General features: G+C 49.2%; 1 protein-coding gene across 1 annotated transcript; it reads left to right on the forward strand.

The window, feature by feature from the left end:
* Positions 1-12,405: 12,405 nt before the first annotated feature.
* On the forward strand, positions 12,406-20,060 carry LOC134363005 (cytochrome c oxidase subunit 4 isoform 2, mitochondrial). Its single transcript, XM_063078507.1, has 5 exons — positions 12,406-12,451; positions 13,370-13,451; positions 14,852-15,016; positions 17,726-17,857; positions 19,849-20,060. The coding sequence occupies exons 2-5, from the start codon at positions 13,370-13,372 to the stop codon at positions 19,983-19,985; spliced, it is 516 nt and encodes a 171-aa protein (XP_062934577.1). The 5' UTR covers positions 12,406-12,451; the 3' UTR covers positions 19,986-20,060.
* The last annotated feature ends 1,594 nt before the right edge of the window (positions 20,061-21,654 follow it).

The raw sequence follows: 21,654 nt of genomic DNA on the forward strand, positions 1-21,654 counted from the left end.
ACTTATTCTTTATGGCCCTTATCCAATCTCTCCCCTTCCCCCCCCTTCCCTCGTTCCTCCATCCAGCCCCATGTTGTTTTATGAGTGCTTCTGACCAGGTGGCTGTAAATCAGGGTTCCCATGACTCACTCCTGCTGTTCAATTAATTTGCTAGTGCGGCTCACAGAACTCAGGGAAACACATTTACCAGTTTATTATAAAAGATTACAAAGAATACAGATGAAGAGATGCATAGGGCGGGGTATAGGGAAACGGGTGCAGAGCTTCCATGCCCTCCCCAGGCACACCACCCTCCAGGAACCTCCACTTCAGGGGGCTAACATGGTTGGTTAGAGTGAAGCCTTATAACACCGAGGTCAAAGGTTCGGTTCCCAGTACCCGCCAGCTGCAATAAAAAAATAAAAAAATAAATCCGGGACTCTCCATGTGTTCAGCTATCCAGAAGCTCTCTGAACCCAGTGCTCTTAGGTTTTTATGGAAGCTCCCTTACACAGACATGACTGAAGCATGGACAACCATGTAGAAATGTGACTGGATAAAAAGGGTAGGATCTAATACCGATAGACTGAGTGGGGAAACCCAGCAAGGCCTGTTTGTTCAGATTCTTCTTGGCCTTTCTGTGCAGCATTCCTTCTTCCTGGGCATGGGGTGGGACCCCTCCTGAAATGGGGGTCTTATCACCTACAACCAGACCAGGTAGGTCCTAGAATTTCTTGAGAGCTTGTTTGGAAGTTCTAGCAGGAGAGCGCAGCTACTCCTATACCTTTGATCAAAAAACAGTCCTCTCCTCCCTCTATCGGGGGAGATCGTCCTCTGATGGAGTGCACAGCTTCTGGAGGGACACACGTGGAGCAGTGAGGGAGGACGGGGACAACCATCTAGCCAGCCAAGTCAGCCAATCAATGCTGGAGATCGATGGGGTGATAGATGTCGCAGCCAGATCACCGTCACTCACAACAAGAGAATTTCTTGTTCTTTTGGCAGCTGGCCGGTACAGGGATCTGAACCTGTGACCTTGGTGTTATAAGCCCAGATAATTTCTTTATAACCAGCTCCAAGGCAGAAAGGTGGGGGGGAGGATTAGAGTCCCGCTCTGGGGAGCCAGGAACCACAGACAACAATAACAACAAAATGTAGAGAGATCGTACCACTTGCCTGTTTAAAAGTTTTCTGTGGCTTCCGGCTGCTCTTAGGATCAAATCCTAATTTGTTACCTCAGCCTACAAGGCACAGTAAGGCCTGGTTCCTGCCTGCCTCCTCCCACTGCTTCTAACTCTCCCTCTCATCGCTACCCACCAGCTACTTTGGTTACCTTCCAGTTACTCTTTCCTGACTGGGGGGCCTTTTCATGTGCTGTGCTTGCTGACTAAAGTTCTCTCCACAAATCTTGTCATTCAGGTTTCAGCCCAAATGACACCTCCTCAGAGAGCTCTTCCCTGCCCACCCCATCTCCTTTCGTTTCCTGCCTTCTGACCTGTGCTCTGTTTTCTTCTTAGCACCTTTCACATCTGTACTTGTCCCTGGGGCAAGTTATTTCACCTCTCTGGAGCACCTTTTTTTTAATGGCCACAAATTCCTTGACAATTTTCCTATCAAAAAGTGGGGCTATATTCCCTCCCTATGAACTTGGGCGAGCTTTTGTGACCGCTTTGACCAACAGATTACAGGACAAGTGATGCTGCGTGACTTCTGAGGCCAGACCGTATAAGGCTATTCAGCTTCTGCCTGCTTTTTCTGGGACACTCACTCTGGAGGAAGCAGCTGCCACATAAGATATATGACTGCCATGAGACTGCCATGCTAGAAAGGGCATGTGTAGGTAGGCACCCCATATGACACTTCCAGCTGAGCTCAGCCGTCGGGTCATTCATGTCTGAGTGAAGCTATTTTCATCCTCTAGACTAGCCCAATGGTCAACTGAGTCTCACTGGGTGAACCCAGTTGAAGCTGCAGGGAACAGTAGAATCACTCATCCAAGTCCTGCCTGAATTCCTGATCCATAGAATTTGTGAGATATAATAAAATGGTTGTGTTTTAAAGCCACTATGTTTTGAGGTGTTTGTTATGGAGCAATAAAGAACCAGAACATTCCTGCCTATTTGTTTACTTGTTTATCGTGTCTTCTGTCTCTAGAATAGGCACTCCAAGAGCTGCTTTGTTCTCTGCCACATGCCCACTGTCTAGCACAGAGCCTCATACATAGTTGGTCCTCAATAAATACTTGTTAAAAAAAAATGAAAGAATGGATGAATAGATGTATGCCTACTACACTCTGGGGCCCAGCTCTATTCTTCCATCTGGGTAGGGTTTCTAGCATATACCTTGGCATTGGGAAGAGGGGCACACATTCTCCTGCCATCCCTTGGCAGCCCTGTCCCCAGCTCTGGAAGGGGGGATACTGACAGTGGCTTTGGTCACAAAACCCATCAAGGCATCAGGGCCCAGTAAGTACCCACCTGCCATGATCTTTCTTTTGTGTTCCAGCCTCCAGATCTTGCCCAAGTTGCTTTCACTGATGTCTTCCAAACCTCCTTTATCTAAATTCACTTCCTCCAGAAAGCTGGTCCCATTTGGGAACTCTCCCAGGCTCCCTTCCTGATCTCCAGATACAACCCCTCTCCCCAGCTTCTTGATCACAGACAACTGCAGGGATTCCTCTAATATTCCCACGCAGCGCCCACAGAGCAACTTCTTGCCCCATGTTGCCGCCTCCCACCCTGCACACAGAACCCTCGCTGCCACAATTCAGTCCCCTAATGACAACAGTCCCATCCCAAGATACCTACTACATATCAGACCCTGTATGTGGAGTTTTGCTGCCAGTATCTCATTTCAATACCTCCACAACTCAGTGAGGTCACATCCGTAATTATTCCATATTATGAATGAGAAGACTGAGGCTCCAAGAGGATAAACTAGTTCCAGGTGCATTACTGGCAACTTCTCTCCTGGATCCAGACTGGCGTGGGAAGTCATCACTTGAAGAACAACCAGTATGTTAGTAGAGAGTTTCTTGGTGAATTTTCCTCTGTCATCTCCTGGCTTTGACCAAGCACAATCTGAATCAGAAAACCATGCAATTGACAATGGCAGCAAAATCTTCAAAACAAGAGCCTAATATTCTGGTCAGAGAACTGGGAAAATAGGCCTTTGTGAGCTGGAGAGTGTGAGGAGAATTCTTCTAGTTGTTGTTGTTATTGTTGTTGTTGTTGTTGTTATTATTATTATTATTATTATTTAGTCTTTGCTCTCACCTGCCCTTCCCCAGGACAGCCCCATCCCCAAATGGCTCTGCAGTTCCCAATCCCTTTGAGAGAAAATCCCCAAGAGAAAAGCCATCCCTCTGGAGGAAAGAACTTGAAAAAGGGGCCCCAGTCCTGGGAATAGTGCAGGGATGAGTTCTGGAATACTCATTAATTTTTCTGTTTTCTCTTGCTGGTTTGCCCTAAGGGCAGGCCCAGTGGCTTAGAGTTGTGAGATAGTGTTGGTGGTTAAAACTCTGAGAGAACTCCGTACTTCTGACTAGAAGAAGGGGCCTCTGGGAGCCAGAGAATATAGAGAAAATTCTGGAGAGGAGAGAGTGGATAAAGAGAATCTCCTAATTCTATGTATGAACCAACACAAGTACTGGACTCAAATTCATATTGTGCCTGTGCGGAACACACCCATAGAAGGATAACAAAGGCTTTGAGTACTGAACCACCATATAAACCACTGCCCAAGTCCCAGACTAACCCCTGTATGATACAGACCCAAATAACACAACAAATAAAATAAAACTGATATTAAAACCACTGCCTACAGAAGGTGCTGTAGAACATGAAATATGGACCTAATCAGGTTTGCCTGCTATAAAAAAATTCTTCAGAAGCTTTTAACAGGACCCAGAGTCTCATGAGATAATATTTAAAATGTCTAACATATAATGCAAAGTCACTCAAGAAGGAAGATCTGGCTATTTCTCAAACAAAAAGACAATCAACAGATGCCACCCAAGAAAAGACCTAGACATTGTAATTAGCAGACAGACTTCAAAGTAGCTATTATAACCATCTTCCATGAGGTGAAGATGAACACTTTAGAAATGAATGCAAAAACAGCAGTTCTTAGCAGAGAAATAAAAACTATGTAAAAAAAGAACCAGATGACCAAATGAAAATTTTAGAACTGAAAAATACAATATCTGAGATCTTAAACATTTGCTGGATATTCTCAATAGTAGAAGGGAAATGACAAATGAAAGACTCAGTGAACCTGAAGCTAGGTCAATAGAAGTGATCAAATCTAAACAACAAAGAGAAAAAAATTTTAAACTGAACAGAGACTCAGACACAGGGACAATGTCAAAAGATCTAATATGTCATTGGAGTTTCCTATCAGTGCAGAAAAAAAATTTTTCTTAAATGACTGAAATGTTCCCAAATTTGGTGAAAAACATAAATTTATGAATTCAAAAAGCTCAGTGATGGTCTAGACGGTTAGCTCTCTTGGGAGAGTGTGGTGCTAGTAGCACCAACGTTAAGGGTTTGGATCCACATACCAGCCAACCACCAAAAACAAAAACAAACATAAAGCTCAGTGAACTCCAAACAGGATAAATTCAAAGACAGTCATACCTAGAAACCTCATCATCAAAACCAACAATAAGGAAAAGAATCTTGAAATCAGCCAGAACGAAATAACAGTTTACATATAAGGGACAGTTATCTGAATGACTGCAGATTTCTCATCAGAAATCATGGAGGCCAGAAGACAGTGGAATAGCATCTTGAAAGTGCTGAAAGAAAAAGCACTGTCAACCTAGAATTCTCTGTCTAGCAAAAGTATCCTTCCGGGATGAAAGCAGTTAAAAACATTCTCAATGAAAGAAACTAAGAGGCTGTATTGCTAGTAGTCCTGCTCTAAAAGAATGCTAGAAAATAAGTTCTTCAGGCTGAAGGGATATGACTCCGGAGAGAAACTTGGAACTTTAGGAATAAAGGAAGAGCATCAAAAAGGTAAATATATGAATAAATTTAATAGGGGGCTGACTGGTTAGCTCAGTTGGTTACAGCACAGCTTTGTAACACCACGGTCAAGCATTTGATTCTCCTTACCAGACAGCTGCCAAAAAAAAAAAAAAAAAAAAAAAAGAATAAATACAATAGGCTATGTTTCTCCTTTCAAGTTCTTTAAAATATGTATGACTTGAAAGCAAAAATCATAACATTTTCTGAGGTATTTCTTTGTTTGTTTGCTTTTGTTTTTGTTTTTTTGGTGGTTGGCCAGTAAGAGGATCCGAACCCTTGACCTTGACGTTATCAGCACCACACTCTAACCAACTGAGCAAATCAGCCAGCCACTGGGATATTTCAATAAATTTAAGTGTAATACATATGACAACTATAATATCAAGGGGAGGTATAAAGACACCTATGTGGTTGTAAGGCTTCTATGTTTCACTCAAAGTGGTAAATCGTTAACACAAATAGACTGTCAAAAGCTAGGTACGTACCCCTACCTGCCAGCTTCCCCCCACCCCCAAAATAGCTAAGTATGTATATTGGTTTTTTTTTTTAAAGATGACCGGTAAGGGGATCTTAACCCTTGGCTTGGTGTTATCAGCGCCACGCTCAGCCAGTGAGCGAACCGGCCATCCCTATATAGGATCCAAACCCGTGGCTTTACTGTTATCAGCACTGCACTCTCCCGAGTGAGCCACGGGCCGGCCCTAAGTATGTATATTGTAATTTCTAGAGAAGCCACAGACCCTAGAGATCATTAATACAAAGATATATAGCCAATGAAATACTAAGAATAATGAAATAATCTAAAAGAAGGCAGGAAAGGAGGAACAGAGGGAGAAAAAAAAGACAATAAAAAATAGTAAACCTAAACTTATTCTTATCAATAATTACATAAACATACTAATTATTACTTAAATCCACCAACTGAAAGGTAGCAATTGTTGGATTGGATTAAAAAAAAAAGTAAGACCCAACTATATGCTGCCTACACGATGCCCACTTAAATATAATTATATAGGTAGATTAAAAGAAGGATGGAAAAAGATATACCATGGAAACACTAATTTTAAAAAAAGGTGGAGTGACTATATTAATAACAGAAGTAGACTTCAGAGCAAGAACAAATTACCAAGGATAAAAAGTCACATTATGTAATGATGAAAGGATTAATTCACCAAGAAGATATGACAACCCTGAATGTGTATGCCCTTATCAGTAAAGCTCCTAAATATATAAAGCAAAAACTGATAGATCTGAAAGGAGAAATGAAGTCACAATTATACTTGATGTGGATGTCAATACTCCCCTTTCAGTAACTGATAAAACAGAAAGAAAATCAGCAAGGATATGAAAGACCCAAACAACACTATCAACCAACTCGATCTAATTAACATCTACAGAGAATTCTACCTAACAGTAGCACGAAACACATTCTCTTCAACTCCACATAGAACATCACCAAGATAGACCGTATTCTGGGCCTTTTACATTTAGCTGATGTTTAAAATTTTAAGCGATATGTTCTCTGATCAAAATAGAATAGAATACAGGGCTGGCCCATGGCTCACTTGGGAGAGTGCGGTGCTGATAACACCAAGGCCATGGGTTCGGATCCTATATGGGGGTGGCCGGTTAGCTCAATGGTTGAGCGTGGTGCTGACAACACCAAGCCAAGGGTTAAGATCCCCTTACCAGTCATCTTCTAAAAAAAAAAAAAAAAAAAAAAAAATAGAATTACACTAGAAATCAAGAACTGAAAAATATCTGGAAAACCCCTAAATATTTGGAAACTAAACAACACACTTCTACATAACTCATGGGCCAGAGAAGAAGTCTCAAGAAAAAATAGAAAATATTTTAAACTGAATTAATGAAATAAAAATACAACATATCAAAATTTATGAGATGCAGCTAAAAGAGAGCTGAGAGAATTTTATAGTATTAAATGCTTATATGAGAAAAGAAGGGTCTCAAATCAATAATACAAACTTCCACTTCAAAAACTAGAAAAGAAGGGCAAATTAAAACCAAAGCCGGTAGAAAGAAAGAAGTAAGAAGGAGCAGAAATCAATGATATTGGACATGAAAAAACATTACAGAGAAAATAAATGAAACCAAAAGCCGGTTCTTTAAAAAGATCAATATGACTGGTCTCCTTATAAAAGGGGAAATTTGGATACAGAGACACACACAGAAGGAAGACAATGTAAAGAGACGTAGGGAGAAGAAAGCCATCTATAGGCTGAGGAGAGAGGCCTGGAACATATCCTTCCCACATATTCTCCAGAAGGAACCCACTGGCCAACACCTTGGTTTTGAACTTCTGGCCTCCCGAATTGTGAGACAATACATTTCTGCTGTTTAAGCCACCTAGTCTCTGGCACTTTGTTATGGCAGCCCTAGCAAACTAAAACAACTGACAAGTGAATTTAGCAGGGTCATAAGATATAAAGTCAATATGCAAAAATCAATTGCATTTCTATAGCAATGAGCAATTGGAAACTGAATTTTTTTAAAAGTATGATTTACAATCACACTGATAAAAATTAAATAGTGAGGTATTAGTCTAGCAGCCAGATCCCACTTTATCCCAGTCTGGAAGTGGAGGAACTGAGTGAACAGGCTTGGTGCACAGAGGATGCAGGCTGAGCAAGCCCACGGGTTTCTCTGTGTGGAATTTTAGATCATGAAAAGTGCTGGGAAGAAAATAAATCTAAAGTGATTAAGAAGGGCACTTTCCATAGGGATCAGGGAAAAGCTTTCTGAGGAGATGACATTTGAGCTAAAATTTGAAAGACCATTGTGGTGCTTGGGGGGTTAATACATAATACTCTCTTCTTTGTCCAAGTTCTGACACAACGGAGAGGCAGAAGAGGAGTCAGGTATATTGAAATCAAAAATAACGCTTCATTACTGTTCCAGTTACTGTTGTTGCATGACAAACCACCTGAAAATTCAGTGTGTAAAACAACTGCCTGATGCTCATGGCTTCTGTGGGTCAGGAATTCAGAAAGGACACAGGGATGAGATGGCTCTGCCCCATGATGTCTGGGGCCTCAGTTGGGAAGACTCAACAGTTCCCAGGGACTTGATGGCTCGGGGCCAGAATCATCTGGACATGTACATGTCTAGAAGTTGATGCTGGCTGTGGCTGGCACCTCAGCGGGCCACTAGCCAGGACACCTATACCCGACCTCTCCATGTGTTCTCTCCACGTAGGCTAGTTTAGCTTCCTCACAGCACCGGTGTCTGGGTTCCAAAAGAGAGTGTCTTAAGAGAGCACATGGCATTTTTATGATCTAGCTTTGGAAATCAATATCTTTACTTTCACCATATTCTACAGTTTAAGGCTGTTGCAAAGGTACACCCACATTCAAGGAAGGGGGACATAGATTTGACCACTTGATGGCAGGGGTGTCAAGGTCACGAGCATGTGGAATTGGAATATCGTTGAGACCGTCTTTTTTGAAAATACAATTTTTCACAATGACTGATAAACTAGTTTGTAAAACACAGCTCAGGTCTGTGGGTGAAAGGCTGGAGTGTTGGTCCAGTGAAGTTTTATCACGTGGAGACACGTGAGTGGGAATAAATGTGTCTTACTCTTGAGAGAAGAGCATTTTGGCAGAGGGAAGAGCAGATACGAAGGCCCCGCCACCAGCAAGAGCGAATGTGTTCTAAGAACCGAAGGTCAGCAGGGCTGGAGCCTGGGGGAGAGGCAGAAAGGCTGATGAGGGCGCTGCCTTCAGAAGCTTCGCAGGGGGGGCCTTGAATGTCAGGCTAAGGAGTTTATCCAGAGGCCAGTGGGTGCCAACAAAGACTCAAGGATGCCATGAGGCTGTCCCCACATCTGGGGGCCGTGCCCCACGCCCATGCCATGCGCCAGTTGTGTCCCACAGCAGACAGGGGCCCAGGCCTCAGTGCTTGGCCAGGTCCCTCACACCCTGTCCTGTGTGCTCCCAGGTTGGCCTGTGGTGCAGAAGGCCCTGGAAGACCTGAAGCAGAAGCTGCCGATCATTCTAGGTTCGTGCGGAGCCCCAGAGCAGGCTCTCAAGGGACCAGTGCTTACCCCAGGGCTGGATAGACCCCCAGAACCCCACCACCTCAGCCCCTTTGCCAAGCTGGGCCCGTCCCTCAGCCCCGCCCCGCTTCGAGTGTGCGCGCCCCGGGGAGGGGAGGCGGGGCCCCAACGGAGAGCGGAGACTGGCCCGAAAGAACCGACTCTAGGCCGCCCGTCCTGTCCCGTCCCGGTGAAATCCAGCCAAGGGCGTCCACCTGCCCCTGATCAGGCTAGGGAATCTGTCGCGGGCCAGGAAAGCCGCCATGAGTGGCCATCCCCGTGGCAGTCCTGGTTCGGCGTCTGGTTCTGACCGGCCCTCCCGTCGAGTGCTTTCTGGAGGGGCCCCTGGAGCTACAGGTCCTCGCGCGACGTCCTCCGAGCCTGCGATGCCGCCCGGGTCCCCTGCAGGCCTCGCCCTCCGCCGCGGACCACACCCTCTGCCCACCGGCCCCGCCCCCTCCGCGCCTCGGTGTCCCTGGGTCCTTCGGTCCCCGGGCCCCGCCCCTCAGGGTCAGTTCCACCCGTCTCTGCCCTCCCCCGCCCGTCTAGTCGGCTGTACCCTCCAATCTCGGCTCCGTCCCTCCTGCACACCACCTCCTCCCTACGTTCAAGGGGCTCCCGGGACCCTGAGGGACTGGGGCCCGGGTCTGTGATGCTTCGTCCAGCACCTCTCCCTGTTTTCGCCTTCGGGTCCTTCGACAGGCCTAGGTCTTCCTCCGCATCCCCTCTGGGCTGGTAGGCCGGAGGCGGGTGCTGCGTGGAAAGGCGAGCCTGAGTGGGGCTGGCGCTGGCAAGGAGTTGGGGCCATGGCTCGGGGTTTTGCATACGGGCGGAATCTCGCAGCCTCCCTGGAGCTGGCCGAGTGAGTGCGAGCTGCCCCTTTCTGCAGAGGCTCCCACTGGGGGTTGGAGCCGCAGGACTGGCGGGAAAGAGCCAGATTCCCCTTCACCTTCCATCCTTGTTGTTGCCACAGCCTCAACCTGTCCCCGCTGCACTCACATGTAGGGACCATCGCGATGAGTAGCTTGTAAACCCCAGCAGAACCCCCTTCACTCTTGTGCCCACCAGAGTTGCAGGAAGACTCTTACTCCTCGGCTCCAGGCCCCCAGAGTGACCTGCCTTATGGGAGAGTCCGCCTATTCCCGGATTCAGGACTTCAACAGCATGCTCCGCAATCGCCCTGCAGGCGGCAGGGCTACCCTGAGCTGCCCGAGGGTTTGCCTCCACCCCATCGCCCTTGGCACTGGGGACAGGCTTCTCCCACAGATGTTCCTTGTCACAACATCACTCCACATCTGGGGCCTGGAGTTCCCACAGAGGCGGGGGTGGGAAAGGAAAGGGAAGAACAGAGGGTCGCGTTCCCCAAACGCCTTCCCTTGGGAGGCCCTGTGAGACATGGGAAAACTGAGGCTCAGAAATTTGCCCCTTGGCCACTCAACATGGCAGCAGTAGAGCCTCCACATATGCCTCTCACTCCAGTGCAGCCACCCTGAAAAAAGTCTGACGGGACTCAAGAAGTGCTCTCTCCCAGGATGTTTGAAGGAAAGTCTCTCCCTGTCCTCCATCCATAGGCTACTCTCCATCCATGGGTGAGGTAAGGTGGGAGACTCTCAAATCTGTAGTTACCTTAGTTGGGGGAAGAGGGAGCAGCTCCCAGGAGTGACCACGAGGGGGTGCTGGACCCTGCATGGCCAGTCTTGGGAGCTGGGGGTTTCTTGGAACTCCAGAAGACTCCCAAGCTGTCTTCTCAAAGTTTTGTCGCTGTTGATGTCCTGACTGGAGGTGATGTGCTTACTCTAGAGTCCCACTAGCACCTTCCCCTGAGTACTTGCCTTTCTAGGCTATCTGCCACCTCCTCCCCAATAAGGCCCCTCCCTCCAGAAACTGGCTGGAGCAGGTCCCTATGGCCTCACTGGGCTATAGGAACCCTGATGGATGGATCCTGTAGTATCCATGATGGTGGGGGCTGGGCACTACTCAGGGACCCAGAGCTGAAAGACCTGGAAAGCTCTGGTCCCCAGGCCACAGAGGGGGCCCACAGCCCTCACCCATCAGTCCACCATCACTATACTAACAATCCCAGGTACATTTACTGAGCTCATGCTCTGCTCCATTTAACCACATCACTCCCCTTCTTACCTTCGGTGGCCTTCCATCTTCTTTAGAATAAAATCCAAGATCTTTTTTTTTTTTTTTTTTTGTCATTTTTGTGACCGGCCGCACCGCGCTCAGCCAGTGAGCGCACCGGCCATCCTTATATAGGATCCGAACCCGCGGCGGGAGCACTGCTGCGCTCCCAGCACCTCACTCTCCCGAGTGCACCACGGGGTCGGCCCTAAAATCCAAGATCTTTACCATGGCCTATGAGGCCCTGCTTGGTGGTCCAGCCTACCTCTCCCCCTCATCCAGCCTCCCCTTCTTCATCCATTATATTCTGGCCAAGATGACCTGTCTTCTGTTCTTTGAACACACCCTGTGTTTTCCTGCCTCTGGGCCTTTGCACAGGCCTTTCCCTCCCCCTGGAACTGGACTGTAAGCCCTCTAAGGGCTGGAACTGTCTGGTTTTGTTCTGCGCCATCTCCCCCAGCATTTAGCCTGGTAAACAAGACATACAGTAAATGCCAAGTATAATAGGTCTTAATAAATCATTCTTGAACAAATGCGCCTGAGGCTTTTCTATTAACTGACTCAGTCTTTACCACAGCCATGTGAAGTAGGAACTATCATTAGCTCGCTTTCATAGAAAAGAAAACAGGAGCTCAGAGGGGTTAGGCCATTTGTTGAAAGTCACACAGCTAAGATCTGAACCCCAGAGGCAGGCTTTTTCACCACCTCTCACTGGGTTTGGGGGCGGGGGAGAGGTAGTGTCCTGCAGGCCAGCTCCTCCAGTGAGGCTAGATGCTTGAAGGCTTCCTGGAGTAGGGGGCGTGGGGCCTGGGCTGGAGGGTTGGCAAGGCTCGAGTCTGCAAAGGCCTGAAGAGAGCGTTCCAGGTGGAAGCAACAACAGTGAGCAGAGATCCTGCTCTTGGACCCAGGACAGAGGCCTGGCCCACCCGGGAAGCACTGGGAGCTGCCTCAGGCACAGTCATTGGAGGGTCTCCCGGAGGCAGGACCCCCGTGGTGAGGAAATTGATTCAGGAGTCGCTCTGCAGTCTCTTCCCCCCAGGCTGTGGGCCGGGGCGCCCCCAGGGACGCGGGCTGGGTGCTCCCACGCCCCGCCGAGGCAGGACGTTCCCACGCGGAGGCGGCCCTGGAGAAGGCTAGGGGGCGTGCCCGGGGGCGGGCGCCGCGCTCAGGTCCCTCCGCAGCCCGTCCTCCGTCCTCCGTCCTCCGTGACTCGCTTGGCACACGCGGGCTGCGCTCCTGCTGCGGCCGAGGACGCGAGGTGAGTGGGTGGGAGGTGTGTGGCCTGGATTCCATAGAGGAGGGTCGGGGGACTTCTGGCAGGTCGGAGTTGAGGACTCTTGGGAAGTTATTCTCAATCTGCACATGGGGTGCCGGTCTCTTTCCCCAAATGTAGATTACCCCTCCCTCTCCCGATCTGGGGGGGCTCTTCCACTCACTTATCACTGACGGGGAGCCCCTCCTTCCCAGATGTGGGGCGCTCCCTCCCACCCATCACCTATGGCGTGGACCCCTTTCTCTTTTGAGAAGTGGGATGCCCCCTTCCTCTCCCCAGATGTGTTGTCCTCTCCCTCCCTCTGACCCAGTTTGGTCCCTGTTCTCTAAAGCCCCTCCCCACCCCCTTGGGATGCCAGATCCGAGACTTCCCTGGGGGTTGGGGGGTTGTGCTCAGCCTGTCCTCCTCCTCCACCACATCCAGCCGAGCGGGCACTGCGTGCACGTAGGCAGCCAATTAGGGGGAAAGGGGTGGGGGCCAGACCGTCTGTGCAGAGCCCTTGGCAGATGGCCCTGTAGGGAAGATCTTCAGGACCTGTCCCCTCCCTATCTGGACTCCCACCCAGTTTTCTCTGGGGTGGGGGACAAACAACTGATGGGAGCTCCCCAACCTGGCCAGGCTGAGCTGGGGCTGGCACCGGAACCCAGGCCCCCAACCCCAAACGGATGAACAGATCCTGCCCCAAGAGTTAGCCCTACCCCGACTTCTCAGATGGCAAACTGAGGTCCCAGGAGGAAGCTCCAAATGTCGAGGAGATACCCCTATCTACACCCATGGGTATCAAACAAAATTAGAAGGGTCAGAGGCATGAGAGTGACCTTGAAATCCTGGGACACCTGCCTCCACTACACCGGTCTGGGCTCTGATGGGTGGGGGCAGAACTCATTCACACACACACTCTAGATGCTCTCCAGAACTGCTTGGAGCTTGGTGCTGAGGAAAGCAGGACTTGGAACTCGAGGGACACACAGCCCAGGAGGCACTGGTAAGACCTGGACCCTTTCCTCCCAACTTAGCTCCAGAGCTAGGGGCAGGGAACCTGTCTGCAGTCTGTCCTTTATTCCTTCCACATGGTCCTGGGTCAAAACCACTCCCCATGATCCTACACCTTGGTCCTGGGCCAGCTTTCTCCAGGAAATGGAGCCCACAGGGCAAGTAGACAGCAGCCCGCTCCATTCCAAGCTTCCTCAGGGCCTGGCCCCCTAACTTCAGGCCTCTAAGACCTTTGTGTCCTGAGGTGGAGGGTACTGACAGAACCTTGAACACTGAATCCTCCTTTCCAGACCCTGATATCGGTGCTAGTCAGAAGAAAGAGGCCTAAAGCAGGAGAGACTTCAGCCAGATAGCAGAAGGGCCTTCCTGACCCTCAGGAAAATAAAAATAAAGAAAACATATTAGCTAGATTAACACATCTAGACCTCACAACAACAATGTGAGGTGGATGCTGTGCTGTTACCTCCATTTCTCAGAGGAACAAACTAAGACCCAGATATCCAGATATTAGAAGATCCAGGACTCCTTGCCCAAGGCAGGTCCAATGCTGCCCCCTTAAGCTGATACCAGTGCCCTCCTTGTGGGCATCTCTGGTGTCAGTAAACAGAAGAACCTTTATTGAGACCTTCCCTAGAGGCCAGCCTTATTCTGGGCACCCTGGACATCCACAAGGAGCCCTTGGGGGCTTAGCCATCAGAGCAAACTTCCAGGAATGGAGGCCAGTCATAAAACAACCTCTGTTAATCAGTACGATTTACTGATCATCTACTCTGTGCCAGGCACTGTGCGGTGCCTTTTGAGTATATTATCTTGAAGCTTCCCACAAGAGTGTGAGGTAGCTTCTTTTGTTATCTTCACTTTCCAGATAAGGATATTGAGGCACAGCAAGGTGAGGGGATTTGTTGGTGCTGGGGTGGGAGTGGAGTTGGGGTTCCAACCCAGCTGACTCCAAAGCCATACCCTTAACCACTCATGAAAGGCATGTGCAGAGGCTTTGCAGTGTGCAGAGCAGATTCTCATCTAGCACCTCGGGCTCCTGCCACTGAGCCTTTGCCCACCTGTTGCCTCTGGCTGACATGCCCTCTTCACCTCAAATCTCCCGAGACAACATGGGATTTAAAACCAGACGGGCTGAACTGCAGCCCTGGCCCTGCTCCTTCTTGCTCCATGAGTTTCAGCAAGTCACTTAGCTGCTTAGTTTCTTCATCTGTAAAATGGAGATAATATCACCTGGTGAGGTGGGGTAAATGAGCCAATTCACCTGACGGCCTTAGAATGGCTCCTGGCACACAATAAGTGCTCAATCAATGCAGCCTTCTTTATTAATATTATGGTTAGAGATAGGCTGTCCCAGGTGCAGCCTGGACTCAGCACCCTCCCTTGTGCCTGCAGCCCGCAGTGAGGGGAAGATGCCCCCCTACAGCAACTACTATGCCCAGCGCTCCTACCCCATGCCAGACGAGCCCTTCTGCACGGAGCTCACCGCTGAGCAGCGGGCCTTGAAGGAGAAGGAGAAGGGCAGCTGGACCCAGCTGAGCCATGCCGAGAAGGTGGCCCGTAGGTCTTGGGGGTGCTCCTGGCTGGGGAGAGTGGGCTGGGGGGTGACGTTGGTTCCTGCCCTCTTGGTGCTCCCACTCCAGTGGGAGAAACCAACACAGTCCCCAATAACTGTGGTATGGGATATATGGCTAGGGAGAGGTGTGGTCAAGGGACTGTGAGGACCCAAAGGAGAAAGAGAAGTCCTGATGGGCCTCCTAGAGGAGGGCATGTTCCAGCTGGCCTTGAAGGGTGAAGAAGAAGACACTGCCAGGTAGTGGGAACAGCATGGGCAAATTTGTCAGAGCAAGAGGGTGTGGAAGGTTCTGGCATCACTGAGGGATGTGGGGGGATGGAACAGAGAGAGGCAGATGAGGCGGGCGGGGAGCAGGAGTCTGACCTGGGAGGCAGGAGGGATGCATGGCCCCAAGTCCTGCCCACCAGAGTTCCCTCGGCTGGCCCTTTGGTATTTGTAACCTCTTCTGTTCATTTCATGGATGGGAGAACCCAGCCTGACCTCCAGTGTTTCGGGGGATTCCTAGCGGGGAGAGGCTCATGCTTCTCACGTGTTCATTCATTCATTTGACATTTCATTGAACATCTACTACAATGCCATGCACTGGGAATATGGCCGTGAGCAAGCCAGGCTCCATCCTTTCCCTGTGAGCTCACATTTCCAGTCCTCTCTCCCTCAGCTCTTTTCCTTCCTCTCACCTCTCTCTCTCTCTCTCTCTCTCTCTCTCCTCTGCATGCTACTTGGTATCCTTCTGTTTATCCATTTTAGATGTGGACATTCCCTTCTTTCCCACTTCCCTTATTTCCCCAAATATTACATGCATAAAGCAAGATGGCAATAAGCATAATCCCTAATATTTTTTGCACACTTTCATGCAGCAGGTGCTGCTAGGGAGGGAGGTACTCTCATTAGCTCACAGTTGAGGAAACTGAGGCTCAGCGAAGTGAAGTCACTGATGATGGTAGCACAGCTAGAGAGTGGTGGAGGCAGGATTTGAACCCAACAAACTGGCTCCAGTGGTTTCAACCTCAGCTGCTCCACCATGTGCTACACTGAAGATGTGGTGGGATGCCTGGTGAGTTACACTGTAGTGTCAGTGCTCAACAAACTTACTTTGACCACTAGACGTGGTAGTGCATAGGCCTTTGACTTTATTCACTGCCGGCTTGGCATCCTCACTCTCCCACCCTCCCCCCACATCTTCTTCCATTCTCTCTGCTCCCTAGGCCCCCTCACACCTAGAGCTCCTGCCCTTGTGGAAACTCAAACTCTTCAGGTTCTGCCTCTTCTGCCTCAGCAACTCCGGGCTCCTGCTGTTCTCCATACACGCCCAGCACTTCCCACACCCCACCGCACATCTTTGCTCATGCTCTTTCTTTCCCTAGCCATGTACGCCCTCCAAAAAACAAACTCTAGGGCTGGCGGGTTAGCTTGGTTGGTTAGAGCACAGTGTTATAACCACAAGGCCAAGAGTTCAGATCCCTGTACTAGCCAGCTGCTAGTAAAAAGGACTCGTTAGTTAGCTCACTCAGAGCATGGTGCTGATAACACCAAGGTCAAGGGTTCAGATCCCTTATGCACCAGCCACCAAAAACAAAAACAGAAAAAACCAAACTGTGTTTCTTCTATACTCTCACTTCTGGCACCAAATGTGTGGGGTTTTTTCCACACCAACAACCAGTTCTCCAACTCTCCAGACACCAACTGGGTGTCCTACAATTCAATTAAATTCTGATACTATATCTACCTATAGTTTGCATCAGACCCCACAGGTTGAGGGTGCAGTCCTATAAGACTGCCCCACTTCAGATGCCAATCATAATCCTAGGTTGTGTCCTGTACTTCTGACCAACCAGCTATAAATAGGGGGCTCCTACAACCTCTTCTTCAGGTTTGGTAATTTGCTATAATGGCTCAAAAAACTCAGTGAAACACTTTATTTACATTTACCGTTTGTTATAAAGGATATTACAAAGGTTACAGATGAGCAGCCAGAGGAAGAGGTACATGTGGCAAGGTCCAGAACAAGGATGTTTCCACTAACCTGGAAGCTCTCAGAATCCAGTTGTTTCGAGGTTTTATGGAAGTTCCATTATGTGGGCATGATTGATTAAGTCCATCTCCATCTTCTCTTCCCTCCCTGGAGGTGGTGGGAGAGCTAAAAGTTTCAGCCTTCTAATCACATGGCGGGTTCCTCTGGCAAGCACCCCCAGCCCCCCCCCCCCCAAGAATCACCTCATGAGCATAAAGTTAGGTATGGTTGAAAGGGGCTTATTATGAGTAAAGGTGCTCCTCTTACCCCTATCAACTCAGGGAATTTCAAGGATTTTGGAAGCTCTTGTGCCAGGAGCTGGAGGCAGAAACCAAATATATATTTCTTATTATGTCACACCCTCCCACCTCCATTTCCACCACCCTTCACTAAGAAAACTCCCCCAGACTCCAGCTTAACTTGTTTTCATTCCTTCCTTCGATGTGCACTTCCCCGCCTCTGGGCCTTTTGCATTAGCAGTTTCCTCAGCCTGGTGCACCTCTCACTGTGGAGTCTGATCTTTGCCATGCTTTGTATATGGTACGTGCTCAACAGAATGTGTTGAATGAACAGCATCTGCTACAGGGAGTGGGAGGCCAAGGATTCCTGGGGCCAAGATTTGGCCCAGGGTCCTTGGAGTGGACACACCTGAGGCCCCTTCCCCGCACCCACCTGCCTCCAGTGTATCGGCTCCAGTTCCATCAGACCTTCGCGGAGATGAATCATCGCTCCAATGAGTGGAAGACAGTGATGGGCTGTGTCTTCTTTTTCTTTGGATTCGCAGCTCTGGTGATTTGGTGGGAGCGGATCTATGGTGAGTGAAAACACCTCCCCTGGTTGCAGACCTGGGCCATGCCCTGTGGCCACAGCCACCAGTCAAGCTCTTAAGGGGGGCCGGCCCGTGGCTCACTCGGGAGAGTGCGGTGCTGATAACACCAAGGCCCCGGGTTCGGATCCCATATACGGATGGCCGGTTCGCTCACTGGCTGAGTGTGGTGCTGACGACACCAAGTCAAGGGTTAAGATCCCCTTACCGGTCATCTTTTAAAAAAAAAAAAAAAAAAAAAAAAAAAGCTCTTAAGGGAATCATGCTGGTATTCATTTGAAGGGTTTTGAAATGTCCCCCAAGAGTTGTAGCGTGAAGGGCAGAGCATGGCTGCCTGGGTTGGAATGTAGGGAATCTACCTCTCTGAGCCTCAGTTTCCTCGTATGTAAAATGGGAATAATAATCCCCATATCTCAGGGTTCTTTTGAGGATTTAGTGAGGGAGGGCTGTAGGCCAGTGCTTGGCACATAGTCATGAATGGTGGTGTTACTGATTGCTGTGTATTAACTATGTGTTTTCCAGTATACTGTTTCAGCTGCTGTAACAAAGAGTCCCCAACGAGAACTTAAACAAGATAGAGGTTTATTGCTTTCTCACAAAAAAGGCCAGAGAAGCATTCCAGACAAATATGGGAACTCCACAGTGCAGGCTGCTTCTGTTTTTTGCTCTGCCATCCTTAACATGCAGCTTCCTTCTTGACATACGAGAGGGCTGCTCCAGCTCCTGCCATCAAGCCTACATTCCAGCCAAGAAGAAGGGGGAAAGGGAAGATGCTCTTCTCTCTATGGCCCAGAAGTTGCTCCTGCCACTTCTGCTCATATCCTATCAGCTGAGAATGATCATATGACCATATCTAGCTTCGAGGGAATCTGGAAAACGTAATCTAGCTCAGTAGTTTATTACCTCAGAAGAGTGGTTGTCAGAGTGTCCTCCCTGGATCAATAGCACCACCTGGGAACTTGTCAGCACCTTTTTTTTTTTTTTTTTTTAAAAGATGACCAGTAAGGGGATCTCAACCCTTGGCTTGGTGTTGTCAGCACCACGCCCAGCCAGTGAGCAAACCGGCCATCCCTATATAGGATCCGAACCCGTGGCCTTGGTGTTATCAGCACCACACTCTACCGAGTGAGCCACGGGCCGGCCCACCACCTGGGAACTTGTGAGAAATGCAGATTCTCAGCCCCACTCGGGATCTACTGAGTCAGACATTCTGGGGGTGGAGCCCAGCAATGTTCATTTTTATAGCCCTCCAGATGATTCTGACGCCCACTCAGGTTTGAGAGCCACTGCTCTGGAGGAAGGGGAGAGGATATTGAGAAAGAGCTGATGCTCTCTGCCTCAGTTGACTTCAATTCTAGTGGTCTTGCCTTTTCTTCTGTAAAAGTGTGCTGGGAATTCCTACCTTGCTTGAGGACACAGTGAGAGATCCTTTGGGAAAAAGTATAGTTGAGCCCAGTGTTTCTCATATAATAGGTGCCAAAAAAATCGTTCCCTTCCTGCCCACCCCCTAGGATAGAAAGTGCCAGTGATGGAGGTGAGGCAGGCTGAGAGCCTCAGAGGCAGGCAGACAAGGGAGTGAGATGATTTTGATAAGTAGGGAAAGTGAGACTCAAAGAGGTGAAGTGACTTGTTCAAGGTCACATAGCCAGGGAGTCGGGGGAGCTGGGATTTGTATCCAGGTGGTCGTCAAGTCAGTGCTCCTATTACCATTGGCCACAGAGGTAGGGGAGGAAACTGAGACTCAGAGTGGGGAAAGATGTTGGCCTAGTTCCCACAGTGACTCTAAGGCAAAGCTGGAATCAGAACCCAGAGGTCCCTAGAAGTGATGCTTTAGCAGAGTCTGGTGGAGGGCCGGACAGGGTGGAGGGAACTCCTCAGTGCAGGGCACCCCAATCCTGCGGCTGGAGACCCTGGCTCAGGGGTGGGGGTGGGCCTGGCAGGGTACTGACACCCCATCCCCACCCCGTGTCCCCCTGAAGTGTTCCCTGAGAAGCCCATCACCCTGACGGATGAGTGGAAGGCCAAGCAGCTGCAGCGCATCCTGGACATGAAGGGCAACCCCGTGCAAGGCCTGGCCTCCCGGTGGGACTATGAGAAGAAGCAGTGGAAGAAGTGACTCCGCATCCCTGGCTGCTCTCCCTGCAGCTCCACCCCAGCCCAGCCTCTGGCAGCCCCTCCTCCAACCCCAATAAAGCTGGCCTGTTCTGTTCTGCCTTTAACCTCCACTCCAGACTTTACCAGCACCTAAAACTAGGCATTGTAGTAGGTGAGGGGCAAGAACAAGCCATTTTCCAGGGCTCAGAGCCCAGCTAGTCAGGGAGGGCTTCCTGGAGGAGTGGGGGCTAGGGCTGAGCCTTAGGTGGGATTAGGAAAGGAAGGAAGGAGAAAGGAAGGCATTCCAGGTGGAGGGAGTGACTTGAGCAAAGAAAAGGACACTCCTTTATTCAGTCAATTAACAAATATTTATTGAGCACGTATTGTGTGTCAGGTACTAATCCAGGCCCTGGGGGTATAGCAGTGAAGAAGACAGACAAAGTCCTTGGGATCTGGGAGGGGACATTCCTCTATGGAGGAAGATAGAAGAATGAACACATAAGTGTAATAAATAGTGTGTTATATGGTGAAAAGCACTGTGAAGAAACAGAACAAGGCAGGATAAAGGGACAGAGTTAAAAGGGGATTGGGAGTGGAAGGTGAAGACCTCTTAGAGGAGGTGGCCTTTCAGAAGACGGCTGATGAAATAAGAGATTAAGCCTTGTATTAAAGACAGAATAGCAGGTGCAAAGACCCTGAGGTGGGATTCTGGTTTGCATGTTTGTGGAACTGCAAGGAGGCCATGGTGACTGGAGTGGAATGACCCGGAGAGTAGTAGAAGAGGAGGCTAGGGAGATGTGCGTGGGGAGCAGGTTGGTCTTGGGGTTGAGCACAGATCATATAGGGTGTCAGGAGATTTTACTCAGTGTGATGGGAAGCTGTGTCAGTTTAGGTCCTCTGAGAAGCAGAGGCCAAGAAAGAATTTACCACGTGAAGAGATTTATTGAGGGTAACACCTGTGAGGATAACGGAGGGAGAACCTTCAGGCTGTGGCACAGGTCTGTGGAAGGAGAGAGGGACGAAGGAGGATTGGGTAGGAACAGCCTCAGACTTCCACACATCTCCATCAGTCCAAGTCCAGTCAGAAGACAGAAACCACACAGCAATTTAAATGGGTTGTTTAACATAAAGAATTTATTAAGCTTACACAGAGCATAACTGTATTAGTCTGCTTTTGTTGCTTATAACAAAATACACAGAGGGCCGGCCCGTGGCTCACTTGGCAGAGTGCGGTGCTGATAGCACCAAGGCCACGGGTTTGGATCCTATATATGGATGCCCGGTTTGCTCACTGGGAGAGCGTGGTGCTGACAACACCAAGTCAAGGGTTAAGATCCCCTTACCGGTCATCTTTAAAAAAAAAAAGTTTGCCATTTATTGGCCTTTGTTTTTGGACGCCACTCTGGCAGGGGAAGGTGGGCACTGCCCATTAACACCAGGTGGAGGCAGAAGTCCAGGTTCCCCACTCAGTTTCCATTGCTACCCAAGATGAAGGAGCTCCTCATTACTGCTGGTGGGGGTGGGAGTGTCAGCCCCCATGTGGTCTCCACTGAACCACGGTGGTGTGGTGATCACAATGGTGTAGTGATTGTGAAGGTCCTGACTCCACTGGGCCTTTTCTGATATCATCTCAGTGAGGACAAGAAGGGGTGTCTTTTTACTGCTATATGGGGGTAGAATTTAGCTCCCCA

The sequence above is a fragment of the Cynocephalus volans genome, chromosome 1, assembly GCF_027409185.1.
Source record: "Cynocephalus volans isolate mCynVol1 chromosome 1, mCynVol1.pri, whole genome shotgun sequence".
In the NCBI taxonomy this organism is placed as follows: domain Eukaryota; kingdom Metazoa; phylum Chordata; class Mammalia; order Dermoptera; family Cynocephalidae; genus Cynocephalus; species Cynocephalus volans.

Bases quoted from the DNA above. Each gene is read 5' to 3' on its own strand.
- LOC134363005 (XM_063078507.1), top strand. From the start codon at position 13,370: ATGCTCTCCAGAACTGCTTGGAGCTTGGTGCTGAGGAAAGCAGGACTT. The intron at 13,452-14,851 runs GTAAGACCTGGA...TTGTGCCTGCAG, and splicing joins ACACAGCCCAGGAGGCACTG to CCCGCAGTGAGGGGAAGATG. The intron at 15,017-17,725 runs GTAGGTCTTGGG...ACCTGCCTCCAG, and splicing joins CCATGCCGAGAAGGTGGCCC to TGTATCGGCTCCAGTTCCAT.